The sequence below is a fragment of the Oncorhynchus mykiss genome, chromosome 11, assembly GCF_013265735.2.
Source record: "Oncorhynchus mykiss isolate Arlee chromosome 11, USDA_OmykA_1.1, whole genome shotgun sequence".
Taxonomy (NCBI): Eukaryota; Metazoa; Chordata; class Actinopteri; order Salmoniformes; family Salmonidae; genus Oncorhynchus; species Oncorhynchus mykiss.
In genome coordinates, this window is record NC_048575.1 from 69305851 (window position 1) to 69321574 (window position 15724).

At 44.3% G+C, this 15724-nt stretch overlaps 1 protein-coding gene across 3 annotated transcripts in view; it reads right to left on the reverse strand.

Annotated features, from left to right (window-relative positions):
• Nucleotides 1-1097: 1097 nt before the first annotated feature.
• LOC110536299 (zinc finger SWIM domain-containing protein 6) overlaps nucleotides 1098-15724 on the reverse strand; it is an 88095-nt gene continuing 73468 nt past the window's right edge. The window contains exons 10-15 of one of the 3 annotated variants that reach the window (XR_005034728.1): nucleotides 13381-13516; nucleotides 8815-8972; nucleotides 8539-8702; nucleotides 8373-8454; nucleotides 3945-6255; nucleotides 1098-3892 (exon numbers count right to left, since the gene is read on the reverse strand). Coding sequence is in view for 2 of the 3 variants with exons in the window: in XM_036936213.1 (XP_036792108.1) it covers nucleotides 5357-5366; nucleotides 5400-6255; nucleotides 8373-8454; nucleotides 8539-8702; nucleotides 8815-8972; nucleotides 13381-13516 (1406 nt within the window). In the remaining variant the exon portion in view is untranslated. Of the gene's footprint in view, nucleotides 6256-8372; nucleotides 8455-8538; nucleotides 8703-8814; nucleotides 8973-13380; nucleotides 13517-15724 lie in introns of all 3 variants that reach the window. The other 2 variants (XM_036936213.1, XM_036936212.1) reach the window with 2 other exon arrangements.

A 15724-nucleotide genomic window follows, 5' to 3' on the forward strand; every position in this document is an offset into this window, starting at 1 on the left:
GGTGGCAGCATCATTAATTGGGGGTGTTTTTCAGCGGCGGGGACTGGGAGACTAGTCAGGATCAAGGGAAAGGGGAACGGAGCAGAGTACAGAGAGATCCTTGATGAAAACTTGCTCCAGAGCACTCAGGACCTCAGACTGGGGTGAAGGTTCACCTTCCAATAGGACAACGACGCTAAACACACAGCCAAGACACCGAAGGAGTGGCATCGGCCAAAGTCTCTGAATGTCCTTGAGTGGCCCAGCCAGAGCCCAGACATGAACCTTATCAAACATCTCTGTAGAGATCTGAAAATAGTTGTGCAGCGACGCTCCCCATCCAACCTAATAGAACTTGAGAGGATCTGCAGAGAATTGTAGTAACTCCCCAAATACAGGTGTGCCAAGCTTGAAGCATCATACCCAAGAAGACTCAAGGCTGTAATCGCTACTAAAGGTGCTTCAACAACACTGAGTAAAAGGTCTGAATACTTAAACTGTTTTTGCTTTGTCATTATTGATGAGGGGAAAAATGACTTAATCCATTTTAGAATAAGGCTGTATCGTACCAATGTGGAAAAAGTGAAGCGGTCTGAATACTTTCCGAATGCACTGGTTACACACACACACACACAGCTTGTGCTGCTGTACCCACCTCTGTGTGTTTGTGCCTTATTACTGTTCACACACAGACCGTTTCAGTGATTGTGTCAATATTTAATGAGTGACGGGAGTCTGGGGACCCCACGGCTGTCAGGAGTCTGTCTGGAAGTACCACCTGTTCCCAAATCCCCAAACACACACACACTAACTAATAAACCTGTGGGGAATTGGGGATGCTGTGGCAACATTGTCAATGCTACATACCTGTAAACAGGTGTGTGGTATAGACTGGTCCAAATTTGATTCACAAACTATGGATGTCATTGAATACTATTGTGATAGAGTTGAAAACTGCATACAGAACAACTGGATCCAGTGAGTGATTCTTAGTGATTTTCCTGATTGAGCTGCACTCGCTGGTCTGTTTCTATGCCGACCATCCTTTCGAGCAACCTTGTGTATCAGAATGAGATGTACTGTAACCACACGAATACAAAACCAAGGAGGCCAAAATGTACCTTTAAAAAAAACTAACTTTAATTAAAACAAACAAAAAAAAGATTATAAAACAGTGATTTTAGTTACATAAATAAATTGATATCGGTGAATCAAATCTTAATTTCATAAGCATGTATACATGAATCATTACAATAAATAAAGTGTGAAAACAGAAGATTCCATTTCCTACACGAACAGAAGAAAAAAAATCAGCTAGAGAGAAAGAGGAAATCCACTCATTAGAGGACGAGACACACAGGACAACGTTTTCCACCAAACACACGAGGAAATGCTTCGTTAAAAGCACAGTGTTTACAGAGCCATTCAGTTACTAATTAAGGACACTAAAGCTGGGACCAAGGTGGCTTGGCTTTCACTTCTTGGAACGTGTTTGGTTGTTAGAACTCCTGTTCGGTTACTTCAAAACAAGGCAAGAGAGAAGGCTGTTCATTCTTTACAGAACAAAAGAGAAAGCACTTCAACAAAAAAACAGAAAAATAAAGAAACAAGACAAGTTATTAGTACAATAGCCGGACCTCGTACAGGAAGACACACACACTGGTCTGGTCTGTGGCGTGTTCAGAGGCAAGCGGACATTTCAGCGGAGCAGCGGAACTCTTGTCCTGAAGGGTGACAGCCCTGCTGGTTTTAATAGATCAGTTAGTATCACTGACTGACCTAGCTTTCACACCACTGATTAGCCAGATATAACTCTAAAAAGTCTGGGATTACCAGATAAGGAAGAGAACCAGCAGACCCCGTGGCCTTCGAGGACCAGAGTTATACACAACTGGATGTTGGTCATTTCTCAACAGCTGATCAATGTTATGATGCCACGTAATGAAAAATCAATGCTCGTGTTTTCATATGACATTTCAATGGAACACTGTACATCAGTCAAATACATAAATCTGTTTCTTTGTGAAAAGTAACCCTTGAGAGAACACGATAATATTTTCACTGTGCTCCAATACCTTGAATAGACACCAAATCAAACTGTTGATAGCAGTTCAATAATCTGAACCAATGTCTTAGTACTGACACTACCCTTGTGAGCCTACAGTAACCCTCCATTAGCAAGGCCAATGTGATGTGTTCTGTGGTAAAAAAAAAAATGTAATTGAAAGAAAAAACACTAAGAGAAAAAGAGCAAGCTACAGCGGCTTCAAGTATTTCACATTACATAGAATACTCTGTATAAATTAGTTAACATATACTTTTGAATCCTCCATATTCAGACTTACACTATTGTAGATATACACAGTACAATACATGCTTGCTCGTATCATTGTTTCCTGCACTCATTCCTTCTTCCTGTTAGTTTTAGAGAAATCCCTGAGAACATCTTTTGACAGTTGCTGAAGGTTATACACAGAATAGGCCTATTAAAACTGTATTATAATGGAATTCTAATTATCCTATGGTTCCACATGCACAGAAGTATTGACACTGGCCCATTCTGGAGCTACACTCACCGATTCTACAGATGTGTGATCCTAATTTGAGCCTGTTTGCTACAGCAGGAAAATAATCCTGCAGCAACAGGAAATTTGAACTATGTATAAAATAAATTGACATTTTTGTAGGGGTTGATACATTTTTCATAAGGGAAAATCAAGTCAGAAATTGTGGAAAAGTGGAAATTAAACCACTTTAAACCTCAAAATACAAGCAAAACATTTCCTGTATTGCAGGTGATCCAATTAAGATCCTACATCTGTACAACTAGAACCCTGGTAACTTTGGCACTGTAATTAGTTACCCAGCCTGTATTCTTGTGAACACAGAAACAGCCAGGTCACCAGGTTAGTTTTGTGAATACATAAACAGTCAGGTAACCCGGCTAGTCTTGTGAAGGTTAGTCTTGTGAATACAGAAACAGTCAGGTAACCCGGCTAGTCTTGTGAAGGTTAGTCTTGTGAATACATAAACAGTCAGGTAACCCGGCTAGTCTTGTGAAGGTTAGTCTTGTGAATACAGAAACAGTCAGGTAACCCGGCTAGTCTTGTGAAGGTTAGTCTTGTGAATACAGAAACAGTCAGGTAACCCGGCTAGTCTTGTGAATACATAAACAGTCAGGTAACCCGGCTAGTCTTGTGAAGGTTAGTCTTGTGAATACATAAACAGTCAGGTAACCCGGCTAGTCTTGTGAAGGTTAGTCTTGTGAATACAGAAACAGTCAGGTAACCCGGCTAGTCTTGTGAAGGTTAGTCTTGTGAATACATACACAGTCAGGTAACCCGGCTAGTCTTGTGAAGGTTAGTCTTGTTAATACATAAACAGTCAGGTAACCCGGCTAGTCTTGTGAAGGTTAGTCTTGTGAATACAGAAACAGTCAGGTAACCTGGCTAGTCTTGTGAAGGTTAGTCTTGTGAATACAGAAACAGTCAGGTAACCTGGCTAGTCTTGTGAAGGTTAGTTTTGTGAATACATAAACAGTCAGGTAACCCGGCTAGTCTTGTGAAGGTTAGTCTTGTGAATACAGAAACAGTCAGGTAACCTGGCTAGTCTTGTGAAGGTTAGTCTTGTGAATACATAAACAGTCAGGTAACCCGGCTAGTCTTGTGAAGGTTAGTCTTGTGAATACAGAAACAGTCAGGTAACCCGGCTAGTCTTGTGAAGGTTAGTCTTGTGAATACAGAAACAGTCAGGTAACCCGGCTAGTCTTGTGAAGGTTAGTCTTGTTAATACATAAACAGTCAGGTAACCTGGCTAGTCTTGTGAAGGTTAGTCTTGTGAATACATAAACAGTCAGGTAACCCAGCTAGTCTTGTGAAGGTTAGTCTTGTGAATACAGAAACAGTCAGGTAACCTGGCTAGTCTTGTGAAGGTTAGTCTTGTGAATACAGAAACAGTCAGGTAACCCGGCTAGTCTCCAGCAACTGTTCATCCTAAGACTTGAACCAGTAACTAACCCACAATTACAGGTTTGTTGGTTTTAAGTACATTGTGCACTGTAAAAATATATATATATATCCTGTTGTTTTTACAGTAACTTACTGGCAGCCAGTTAGTTACCTGTAAGTTACTGTAAAAAAGGTTACCATAAATTCCAAAGAAACTTTTGTTTAACGGTACATTACTCTAAACTTTACTGTAAACATGATTTGTTGTTACAGTGTGGGATATTTCTGGCATAATACATCAAATGCTGGTACTCTTGATAATACTCCATATCCTCATCTTATGGCCCATGTGCCATTACTGTAGTCCTGCATTGTTGTCCTTAATCTAACACAGATAGTTATGATTACTGCATCTGAAACAACACCAGTCTGTTAAGACTATTTTTCCAAAACTAGAATCTAACTAATACCTATGACACAGAGAAAACACAAGTGGCGAGTCAACAGAAATACTAAATGGTGGTTTTCTCACGGAGCCGAGCTGTGCAGTGCTTCCAATAGTCAGGTCTGTGTGGTTTTAAAGCCATAGTGTCTCTTTGAGGCTGCCAATGTGTTTTTATACAAGCACTTTCGCACAAGGGACTTTAAGCCACTTGACATATACTCAGTATAAAACCAAGATATAAAACAGGGGGATGCTAATAATAATAAACGTTTCTGTTATCTGCTTTTTCCTCTCGCACACACATGGAAAAACACACGCAACATTCACAACGTGACATTTCTTCTTCTGAAAATAAAACACACATAGTATTGTACACAGTAATAATAATAATGGTAATAATGTTTGTAACAATAACAGCAAGAATGATAATACTGTGTGGCTCTGGAAATAGTTTTTTCCTTCTTCTTTTGCTTTGTCCTCCAACTCTTTACTTGTCCATGTTTAAGTCCAAAAGGCAGACTCAAGTTAATATAAAAGTACTAGGAGCCGACCCTGGTCAGCCGAACCTCCCCCTCGGGGCCGACCCTGGTCAGCCGAACCTCCCCCTCGGGGCCGACCCTGGTCAGCCGAACCTCCCCCTCGGGGCCGACCCTGGTCAGCCGAACCTCCCCCTCGGGGCCGACCCTGGTCAGCCGAACCTCTCCCTCGGGGCCGACCCTGGTCAGCCGAACCTCTCCCTCGGGGCCGACCCTGGTCAGCCGAACCTCTCCCTCGGGGCCGACCCTGGTCAGCCGAACCTCTCCCACGGGGCCGACCCTGGTCAGCCGAACCTGTCCCTAGGGGCCGACCCTGGTCAGCCGAACCTGTCCCTAGGGGCCGACCCTGGTCAGCCGAACCTGTCCCTAGGGGCCGACCCTGGTCAGCCGAACCTGTCCCTAGGGGCCGACCCTGGTCAGCCGAACCTGTCCCTAGGGGCCGACCCTGGTCAGCCGAACCTGTCCCTAGGGGCCGACCCTGGTCAGCCGAACCTCTCCCTCACCAGCATCATGAGTTTCTTCTTTCCCTTATAGATCTGTTTGAGGTTGTCTATGAACTGTGTGAACTGGATGTGTCCATCTTGGGCCATGAGGAACGTCTCCCGGGTCTTCCCCAGGAACTCTATGAACTCGCTGTAGTGGCGTGGGCTGATGTGCGTGAGGCGAGAGTGCGTGGTGTTGATGTAGGCCCCGATGGTAGCGTCCAGCAGCTGCCTGAGAGGAGCTTTGTCCAGTGACATCAGCTTCCCAGAGTTCCTACGGCTGTGCAGTGCGGACACCAGCCCCGGCGTGGTCAGTGTGCACCGCCGCAAAATATCTGACAGCACCGTGGCACACTTCACACTCTTCACCACCAGGGGGATGACGGCGGCCAGCTCGTTCTTTCCCAGCGAGTGACTCAGAGCGCAGGCCCACAGCACGTCGTTGATGGCTGGGTGGGTATCCTGGTTGTAGCTGAGGTTTAGATGAGCCATGGCTAGCGTGGCTAGCTTGTACGCCCTCATAGGGTACCCCCTGTGCTCCATGTACCTGGCTATCGTGAACAGCTGTGTGTAGCTCATCCCCGTGGCGGCCGCGTCCAGAACGATCTGGTAGGCTGTCTCGAAGGCTATGTGGTCCTTCTCGCAGAGCGTGAGGGCGGAGAGGGCACAGTTCTGGGGGTCCTTCATGGCACACTGCAGGGCCAGGGTCCGGGCGGAGGAGGCCAGGTTCTCCTGCTGGTGACAGTCCAGGTGCAGCCGGACGATGGTGGTGTTGGACATGACAGTGGTGGCCACGATGCTGGTGGCCTCGGTCGGGGTGAAGAGGGTGAACCAACTCTGCATGATGCTGTCCAACGCATACACCCCTGACACACACACACACACACACACACACACACACACACAAACGAGAAGTCAGAGAGTTAGCAGAGTAATTTGAATAACAATATTTATTTTGAAGCCCTCATACTGAACTAAATATATACTTAACTAAATATGAACTAAATACAGTGAGCTCCAGAAGTATTGTGACAGTGAAACATTTGATGTTGTTTTGGCTCGGTACTCCAGCACAGGAAATAATAAAAAGGGGGTTCTACTAAACTAATGGACGGAATTGTTTTAAGATGGCCATAGCAAGGATCATTTAGCTATTTGATATTGAAATGTAAGACCCCTTAAGGGGTTTATTTGATGAAACATTGAATTTGGCATCACTGCTATTAACAGATTCACTACATGGAACAAGATAGTCCCCCCAAAAAATCTAAAGGAAGTTTGTTCTGAAGTGACTGTCCTATATCTGAGTGAGATACAGTATAAGAAATTTCAACTGTTCTGCCTTATTATTATTGGACCATGCTGGTCATTTATGAACATTTGAACATCTTGGCCATGTTCTGTTATAATCTCCATCTGGCACAGCCAGAAGAGGACTGGCCACCCCACATAGCCTGGTTCCTCTCTAGGTTTCTTCCTAGGTTTTGGCCTTTCTAGGGAGTTTTTCCTAGCCACCGTGCTTCTACACCTGCATTGCTTGCTGTTTGGGGTTTTAGGCTGCGTTTCTGTACAGCACTTTGAGATATCAGCTGATGTACGAAGGGCTATATAAATACATTTGATTTGATTAGATTTTTTTTTTACATTTAACCCCTTATTTTAGGCACCAACCTAGATCCATATACACATCATTTTTTACAACTGGTACCAGGGACCTTTAGATGAGTCTTGTGAGCTTGTAGAGCAAAACAACCAACATGTACGTGTTCTTGAGAGACTCACCTTCCCTCCGAGGGGTCATATTAGTGTGTACTCAAACACTACAGACATAAGTTGGCAGATTGTCTGTACCGACTTCAGACCAGTCCCAAGACGCTTGTGGGGGGTCGTAGAGCAAAACACCAAGTTCGCGAGAGTCTCATCTTTGTTTGTAGGCCAAACCGTTTGGATACTACAGACATTGTCGTGAGAAGACAGATTTTCAGGATGTCTCATGGTCTGACGAACACCGCTCTAGCTCTGCCACCTTTCACCACAGATGTCTCATGGTCTGACGAACACCGCTCTAGCTCTGCCACCTTTCACCACAGATGTCTCATGGTCTGACGAATACCGCTCTAGCTCTGCCACCTTTCACCACAGATGTCTCATGGTCTGACAAACACCGCTCTAGCTCTGCCACCTTTCACCACAGATGCGTAAGGGCGATATTGGCGGATGCAGTAGATTGAGCCCATGCAAAATAGCAGATATCTCTAGCTTAAACGGGTGTTCATGAGTATTTTTGTATTATGTTAATTCAATTTCTGCGGGGCCGGGGAAATTGTCAGCTTTAATTTGGGGGTATTTTTATTCATATTGGGTGAACCGTTTAGAAATGAAAGCACTTTTTGTACATAGTCCCCCCATTTTAGGGGATCAAAACTAAATGGGACAATTTCACTTGGGTATTAAAAAAAGTATCATATTTGGTGCCATATTCATAGCACACAATTGTGAGTCTACAAATTTGTCAGATGCATTTGCGGTTTGTTTTGGTTGAGTTTCAGATAATGTTTTACGCCCAATAGAAATGAATGGTAAATAATGTATTGTGTCATTTTGGAGTCACTTTTATTGTAAATAAGAATAGAACATGTTTCTGAACACTTCTACATTCATGTGGATGTTACCATGATTACGGATAATCCTGAATTAATTGTGACTAATGATGAGGGAGAAAGTTAGAGGCACAAATATCATACCCCCAATAATGCTAACCTCTCACCATTACAATAACAGGGGAGGTTAGCATTTTTGGGGGGGTATGATATTTATGCCTGTAACTTTTCGTACATTGGTTTAGTAGAACCCCCCTTGTATTATTTCACATCCAAAGTGCTGGCGTAGAGAGCCAAAACAATCCAACATGTGTCACGGTCCTGATGATTCTGGAGCTCACGGTTTGTGGTATATCATAGGAAGGGAAACGTTGTACACTTACCTACTTCAGTGGCACAGGTAACTAACCACCGTACCATCTCCCTCCTCCTCCAGTTCAACGTAGACAGGGTTATCCTCATCACCTGTGAATGAGAGACAGTTAGGGATGGTAGAGAGGTGTGTGTGTGTGTGTGTGTGTGTGTGTGTGTGTGTGTGTGTGTGTGTACCTGCAGCCCCAGCTCCAGTGAGACTTTGAGCAGTGTGATGTCTGGCAGGCTGTCCATCAGAGTAGCAATCTTGAAGGCATCCTGGCCCAGTTTAAAGATGTGAGATGAGGAATGGATGTTCTTCTGGATGGACTCTAGTACAGTCTCCAGCTTACGACTATCACCTGGACCAACAGAACAACCACATACAGTACAATGACAAAGGGACCAAAATGAATGAATGAATGTATGTATGTATGTATGTATGTATGTGTGTGTATATGTGTATATGTGTACCTTTGGCTGCAGTGAGCATGGTGGAGGCCAGTTCACACTGCTGGGACTCTATGTGGGTGAGTGTGAACCAGCGAGGGTAACGGTTAGGGACCACAGACACCATGTGATGGGGTCGCGACAGGTCACCTGACGAGGCTGTGGACTCCAACACAGGCAACCTGAGGAGCACAGAAAAACCACAAGGCTGATTTGGATCACACACACACACAAACACAAGCACGTGCACAAAGTATAATCAGCAAGATTGTGTCAGTGTTCTGGAGTACATTAAAGGTGTTGGCATACTGCAATTGACTTCCAACCAAGAACGACTTCCAACCAGAACTGAAGCAACAGTAGCATAATGACTGTTTTCTTGACTTGAATTACTGGTAATTAAGAACATAGGCCTGCTATACCTGCTGGCCAAAATATATCACAATATTTTTCTTATTTTTGATGGCATTTTCTGTTTCTGAATAATAAAAGTATAAATATGTTATGAGTAGTGCATGATCCTAGGATGGCAGTAAATTAATTATAAGTTGTTTTAATGTCCTTCTCTATTCTTATGGTTTTATACTCAACCAAACTGACAGTTAAGTAGTCCAATTTGTAGAACTTTTCATTTACTTAGCACTTTATACAAATACCGTTATAGACAGTATTGTAAAGATCCATACCAGTGTACATTAAAATACGCTTTATAGGTCTTACGCATCTGCAGACAGACAGACATTGAAGTATACAATATTCTTGTCTTTATGTGTGCTACTGTGGGCAGCTCATCTTAGTTTCAAACCTCATCTTCCAACCCAGTTGCAAAGGTCTCTCTTGCTGCCTTGGAAAGAGAAGAGAACCTGGGCAGATCTCAACCAATCACAAAGCTAATTGAGTCCATGGGGAAATGAGCGGATTCACCTTCCAGCCCTCTATGCCTGGACACACATCAAACCCATACGCACACACCCACCCACCCACCCCCACCCACCCCCACACATAAAAGCAACGTTACAAGACTATGCTAAATGGCAGTTTGATTTCAGAGAAAAGGGCCAGAGACACTATTGCTACGTGAGGAATACCTCCAAGTCTGGTTCTAATGTTGATTATTAGCTGAAGTGTGTCAGGCCCAGACAAGGTAAACGCTTGGCCAACAGTCTGACTAGATAAAGGCGAGAGAAAGCAAGACGAGACTTGGTGTGAAATGGAGACGTGCCAATGCGAAAGCGACAAGGGGTCCGTTCCAAACACATCTAAAGATCTGCTAAAACACTGGGGGATTCTGGACCATTGTGGGGTGGAACTAAGCAAAATGTCTCTCCCTAAAGATGGAACCCTCGTCAACATTACCACCGTTGTGTGCCTTACAGAGACCCCACTGGTGGGGACTGATTGTGGAGATTTTATAAGCCAAGCTTGGAAAGTACTTCATGTTTGAGTCAAAATCTGAACTGTCTGGGCTATTGGCCATCATATTTGCCACCCATTCTCCTTAAAGGACACATCACTGCACACTATACTCCTCTGTAAACTGGTCATCTCTGTATACCTGTCGCAAGAACCACTGGTTGATGCTTATTTATAAAACCCTTTTAGGCCTCATTCCCCCCCATCTGAGATATCTACTGCAACCCTCAACCTCTACATACAACACCAGTCACATTCTGTTAAAGGTCCCCAAAGCACACACATCCCTGGGTCGCTCGTCTTTTCAGTTCGCTGAAGCTAGCGACTGGAACGAGCTGCAACAAACACTCAAACTGGACAGTTTTATCTCAATCTCTTCATTCAAAGACTCAGTCATGGACACTCTTACTGACAGTTGTGGCTGCTTTGTGTGATGTATTGTTGTCTCTACCTTCTTGCCCTCTGTGCTGTTGTCTGTGCCCAACAATGTTAGTACCCTGTTTTGTGCTGCTACCATGTTGTTATAGTGTTGCTACCATGCTGTGTTGCTGCCTTGCTATGTTGTTGTCTTAGGTCTCTCTTTGTACTGTTGAGTTGTCTCTCTTGTTGTGATGTGTGTTTTGTCCTATATTTATATTGTATTTATTTATTTATATATTAAATAAGAATTTGTTCTTAACTGACTTGCCAAGTTAAATAAAGGTTCAATAAAAATGGTTTAAATATTGTTGTTCAATGCAATGGCACAGAAGCGGCATCATCTATTCCACATAAAAACGAATCCATTGCTAGTGTAAAGTACGTCACACTGCTCACTTCCTCCCATACCTAAGAGCAAACTCGGGACCTCTGCCTTGTTAGCACACGTGACCGCCCTCCTGATGCGTTTTACCAGTCGGCGTCCGGCGAAAAGCTAGCTATTCACTGGCACAAGAATGAAGACACTTAGCCTTGACTTGAATCCATTTAACAGTAAGCCATAACACACCATCAGTCCCAAGCGACTGATGAGGGCAGCTGTGGTGTCAGATTGGTCCTGTGGCACTATAGCGCCCTGTCACAGCAGGGTGGGATGCTTTGATAGAGAGAGAGAGGGGGAGAGGAACATATATTGTCCCGAAGCCACTCCTGCGTTGTCTTGGCTGTGTGCTTAGGGTCGTTGTCCTGTTGGAATGTGAACCTTCACCCCAGTCTGAGGTCCTGAGCGCTCTGGAGCAGGTTTTCATCAAGGATCTCTCTGTACTTTGCCCCGTTCATCTTTCCCTCGATCTTGACTAGTCTCCAAGTCCCTGCCGCTGAAAAATACCCCAACAGCATGATGCTGCCACCACCATGCTTCACCGTAGGGATGGTGCCTGGTTTCCATCTCTGAAAGCGGGCTGTCATGTGCCTTTTACTGAGGAGTGGCTTCCATCTGGCCTGATTGGTGGAGTGCTGCAGAGATGGTTGTCCTTCTGCAAGGTTCTCCCACCTCCATAGAGGAACTCTGCTGCTCTGTCAGTGACCATAGGGTTCTTGGTAACCTCCCTGACCAAGGTCTTTCTCCCCCGATTGCTCAGTTTGGCCAGGCGGGCAGCTCTAGGAAGAGTCTTGGTGGTTCCAAACTTCTTCCATTTAAGAATGGAGGCCACTGTGTTCTTGGCGACCTTCATTGCTGCAAACATTCTTTGTTACCTTTCCCCATATCTGTGCCGACAATCCTGTCTCAGAGCTCTACGGACAAATCCTTCGACCTCATGCCTTGGTTTTTGCTCTGACATGTACTGTCAACTGTGGGACCTTATGTAGACAGGTGTGGGCCTTTCCAAATCATGTCCAATCACTTGAATTTACCACAGGTGGACTCATCTCAAGGATGATCAGTGGAAACAGGATGCACCTGAATTCAATATAGAGTCTCATAGCAAAGGGTCTGAATACTTAGGTAAATAAGGTATTTCTGTTTTTTACATTTGCAACAATAAAAAAAAAACTGTTTTTGCTTTGTCATTATGGGGTATTGTGATGTCATTATGGGATATTGTGTGTAGGTAGATTGATGAGGAAAAACATGTATTGAATCTATTTTAGAATAAGGCTGTAACGTAACAACATGTGGAAAAAGGGAAGGGGTCAGAATACTTTCCGAATGCAAAATAGATAGAAGTGAAAAAGAGCAACTATATATCCAGTTCTTTCATAGTCTGGTCCTGGTTTCTGGTGAACATCAGTGAGACTACTGAACTCTTTACCTCCTGGTTTTCACCCTCAGACAAAGTAAACACTTCACAAACGTCATTTCACTTCCCCAATCTATCCATCACAGGAGCCGCTGGAAGCCTCTTCTCAAGACATCTTCCTGATATACAAAAGCTCCCCAAGCCACGCAGACTAGCAGTGGAGGCTACATGGAACAGTAATTTCACACTAGCTGGATACCAATCTTCATTAATTCAGGTGATATTCCAACGCCACTGCACTAGTGAAATCAGCAGGGTGTGTGTTCAGTACATACACACTACTTCCTTGAGCTGAATAGAACACCTTAGCACTAAGCAGTGGTTTGAATAAGGAGAGGCTGTGTAAGTCTATCATAGTGTTCTAATGGGTTGATAAAAGCCAGTCCTTTTACCTGGCCTCTATATTTAACCAGCAGCCCCTGTCCCGTGGGAGTGGGAAGGTATACGCTGCTATCATATTAAACCAGCACCACATTGAACACATTTATTATGTGACAGACAGACAGACACCCAGGTCCCTGGAGTAGCTAGACGTGGCCACAATATTCTACCTCAACCTCTCCTTCCACAGGGCTGGGTGGGGAGAGAGGTGGGTTGGGAGGGCGGAAGGCGAGGCCTGACTAAGGTATAGTTTGGGCACTACTCAAGCCAAAGTTTTTCGGCTTGCATATTTCAGTGCCCAATGATACGTGACGTAGCTCTCATTCATTGACAATCATTAAGCGTCGCCAGTGTTAGCAGTGTTCACAAAGCATCTCAATGAGAAGCCAATGGCAGATAGGTTTTGGTGTTAGCCATGTAGCTGTCCTGACACTGTTGACCAGGTGTGTGAGAGCCATCTCATAACACAGTCATTAAAATCTCGTTAACATCATTCATATTCACTGATCCAGCTCCCCCTTCCAAAACAATATCAAAACAGAGCCACTCCGCAACTAATAATAAAAGAGAGCCTCACCGCATGGCTCTGAGTGCAATCTTGTACGCCAGTTCAGCGTCGTGAGGTAGGAGAGAGGTGAAGAGGTAGCGGGTGAAGGTGTGCATGGGAACACTCTCTCTGTGGACAATCTCTCCGTGGCCGCTGTACGGCCCACCTGGAGGTACAAGGAGAGAAGAAGAACACGAGACAGAAGACACGTGGTTCAGACAGGAAGTCAGGTTGAAACAGTTCGCTGATGGAACAAAGACAGAAATATCAGTTGCAAAAACAGGAAATGCATTTAATTTAACGTTGGTGGAGTTAAGGAGAATGTGTTAATTGCTAAATTGTAATTACTTCGCCACAACGGCCTATTTATTGCCTTACCTCCCCAATCTTACCTCTTTTGCTGTATATAGATTTTTTTTCCCTATTGACTGTGTTTGTTTATCCCATGTGTAACTCTGTGTTGTTGTTTGTGTCGCACTGCTTTGCTTTATCTTGGCCAGATCGCAGTTGTAAATGAGAAATTGTTCTCAACTGGCCTACCTGGTTAAATAAAGGTGAAATATATATACAGTATATCACAAAAGTGAGTACACCCCTAACATTTTTGTAAATATTTTATTATATCTTTTCATGTGACAACACTGAAGAAATGACACTTTGCTACAATGTAAAGTAGTGAGTGTACAGCTTGTATAACAGTGTAAATTTGCTGTCCCCTCAAAATAACTCAACACACAGCCAGTAATGTCTAAACCGCTGGCAACAAAAGTGAGTACACCCCTAAGTGAAAATGTCCAAATTGGGCCCAATTAGCCATTTTCCCTCCCCGGTGTCATGTGACTCATTAGTGTTACAAGGTCTCAGGTGTGAATGGGGAGCAGGTGTGTTAAATTTGGTGTCATCGCTCTCACACTCCCTCATACTGACTGGTCACTGGAAGTTCAACATGGCACCTCATTGCAAAGAACTCTGAGGATCTGAAAAAAAGAATTGTTGCTCTACATAAAGATGGCCTGGGCTATAAGAAGATTGCCAAGACCCTGAAACTGAGCTGCAGCACAGTGGAGAAGACCATAGAGCGGTTTAACTGGACAGGTTCCAATCAGAACAGGCCTCGCCATGGTCGACCAAAGAAGTTGAGTGCACGTGCTCAGCGTCATATCCAGAGGTTGTCTTTGGGAAATAGACGCATGAGTGCTGCCAGCATTGCTGCAGAGGTTGAAGGGGTGGGGGGTCAGCCTGTCAGTGCTCAGACCATACGCCGTACACTGCATCAAATTGGTCTGCACGGCTGTCGCCTCTTCTAAAGATGATGAACAAGAAAGCCCGCAAACAGTTTGCTGAAGACAAGCAGACTAAGGACATGGATTACTGGAACCATGTCCTGTGGTCTGAACAGACCAAGAAACTTATTTGGTTCAGATGGTGTCAAGCGTGTGTGGCGGCAACCATGTGAGGAGTACAAAGACACGTGTGTCTTGCCTACAGTCCAGCATGGTGGTGGGAGTGTCATGGTCTGGGGCTGCATGAGTGCTGCCGGCACTGGGGAGCTACAGTTCATTGAGGGGACCATGAATGCCAACATGTGCTGTGACATACTGAAGCAGAGCATGATCCCCTCCCTTCGGAGACTGGGCCGCAGGGCAGTATTTCAACATGATAACGACACCAAACACACCTCCAAAACTACCACTGCCTTGCTAAAGAAGCTGAGGGTAAAGGTGATGAACTGGCCAAGCATGTCTCCAGACCTAAACCCTATTGAGCATCTGTGGGGCATCCTCAAACGGAAGGTGGAGGAGTGCAAGGTCTCTAACATCCACCAGCTCCGTGATGTCGCCATGGAGGAGTGGAAGAGGACTCCAGTGGCAACCTGTGAAGCTCTGGTGAACTCCATGCCCAAGAGGGTTAAGGCAGTGCTGGAAAATGATGGTGGCCACACAAAATATTGACACTTTGGGCCCAATTTGGACATTTTCACTTAGGGGTGTACTCACTTTTGTTGCCAGCGGTTTAGACATTAATGGCTGTGTGTTGAGTTATTTTGAGGGGACAGCAAATTTACACTGTGATACAAGCTGTACACTCACTACTTTACATTGTAGCAAAGTGTCATTTCTTCAGTGTTGTCACATGAAAAGATATACTCAAATATTTACAAAATGTGAGGGGTGTACTCACTTTTGTGATATACTGTATATACACTGCTAAAAAAATAAAGGGAACACTTAAACAACACAATGTAACTCCAAGTCAATCACACTTCTGTGAAATCAAACTGTCCACTTAGGAAGCAACACTGATTGACAATACATTTCACATGCTGTAGTGCAAATGGAATAGACAACAGGTGGAAATTATAGGCAATTAGCAA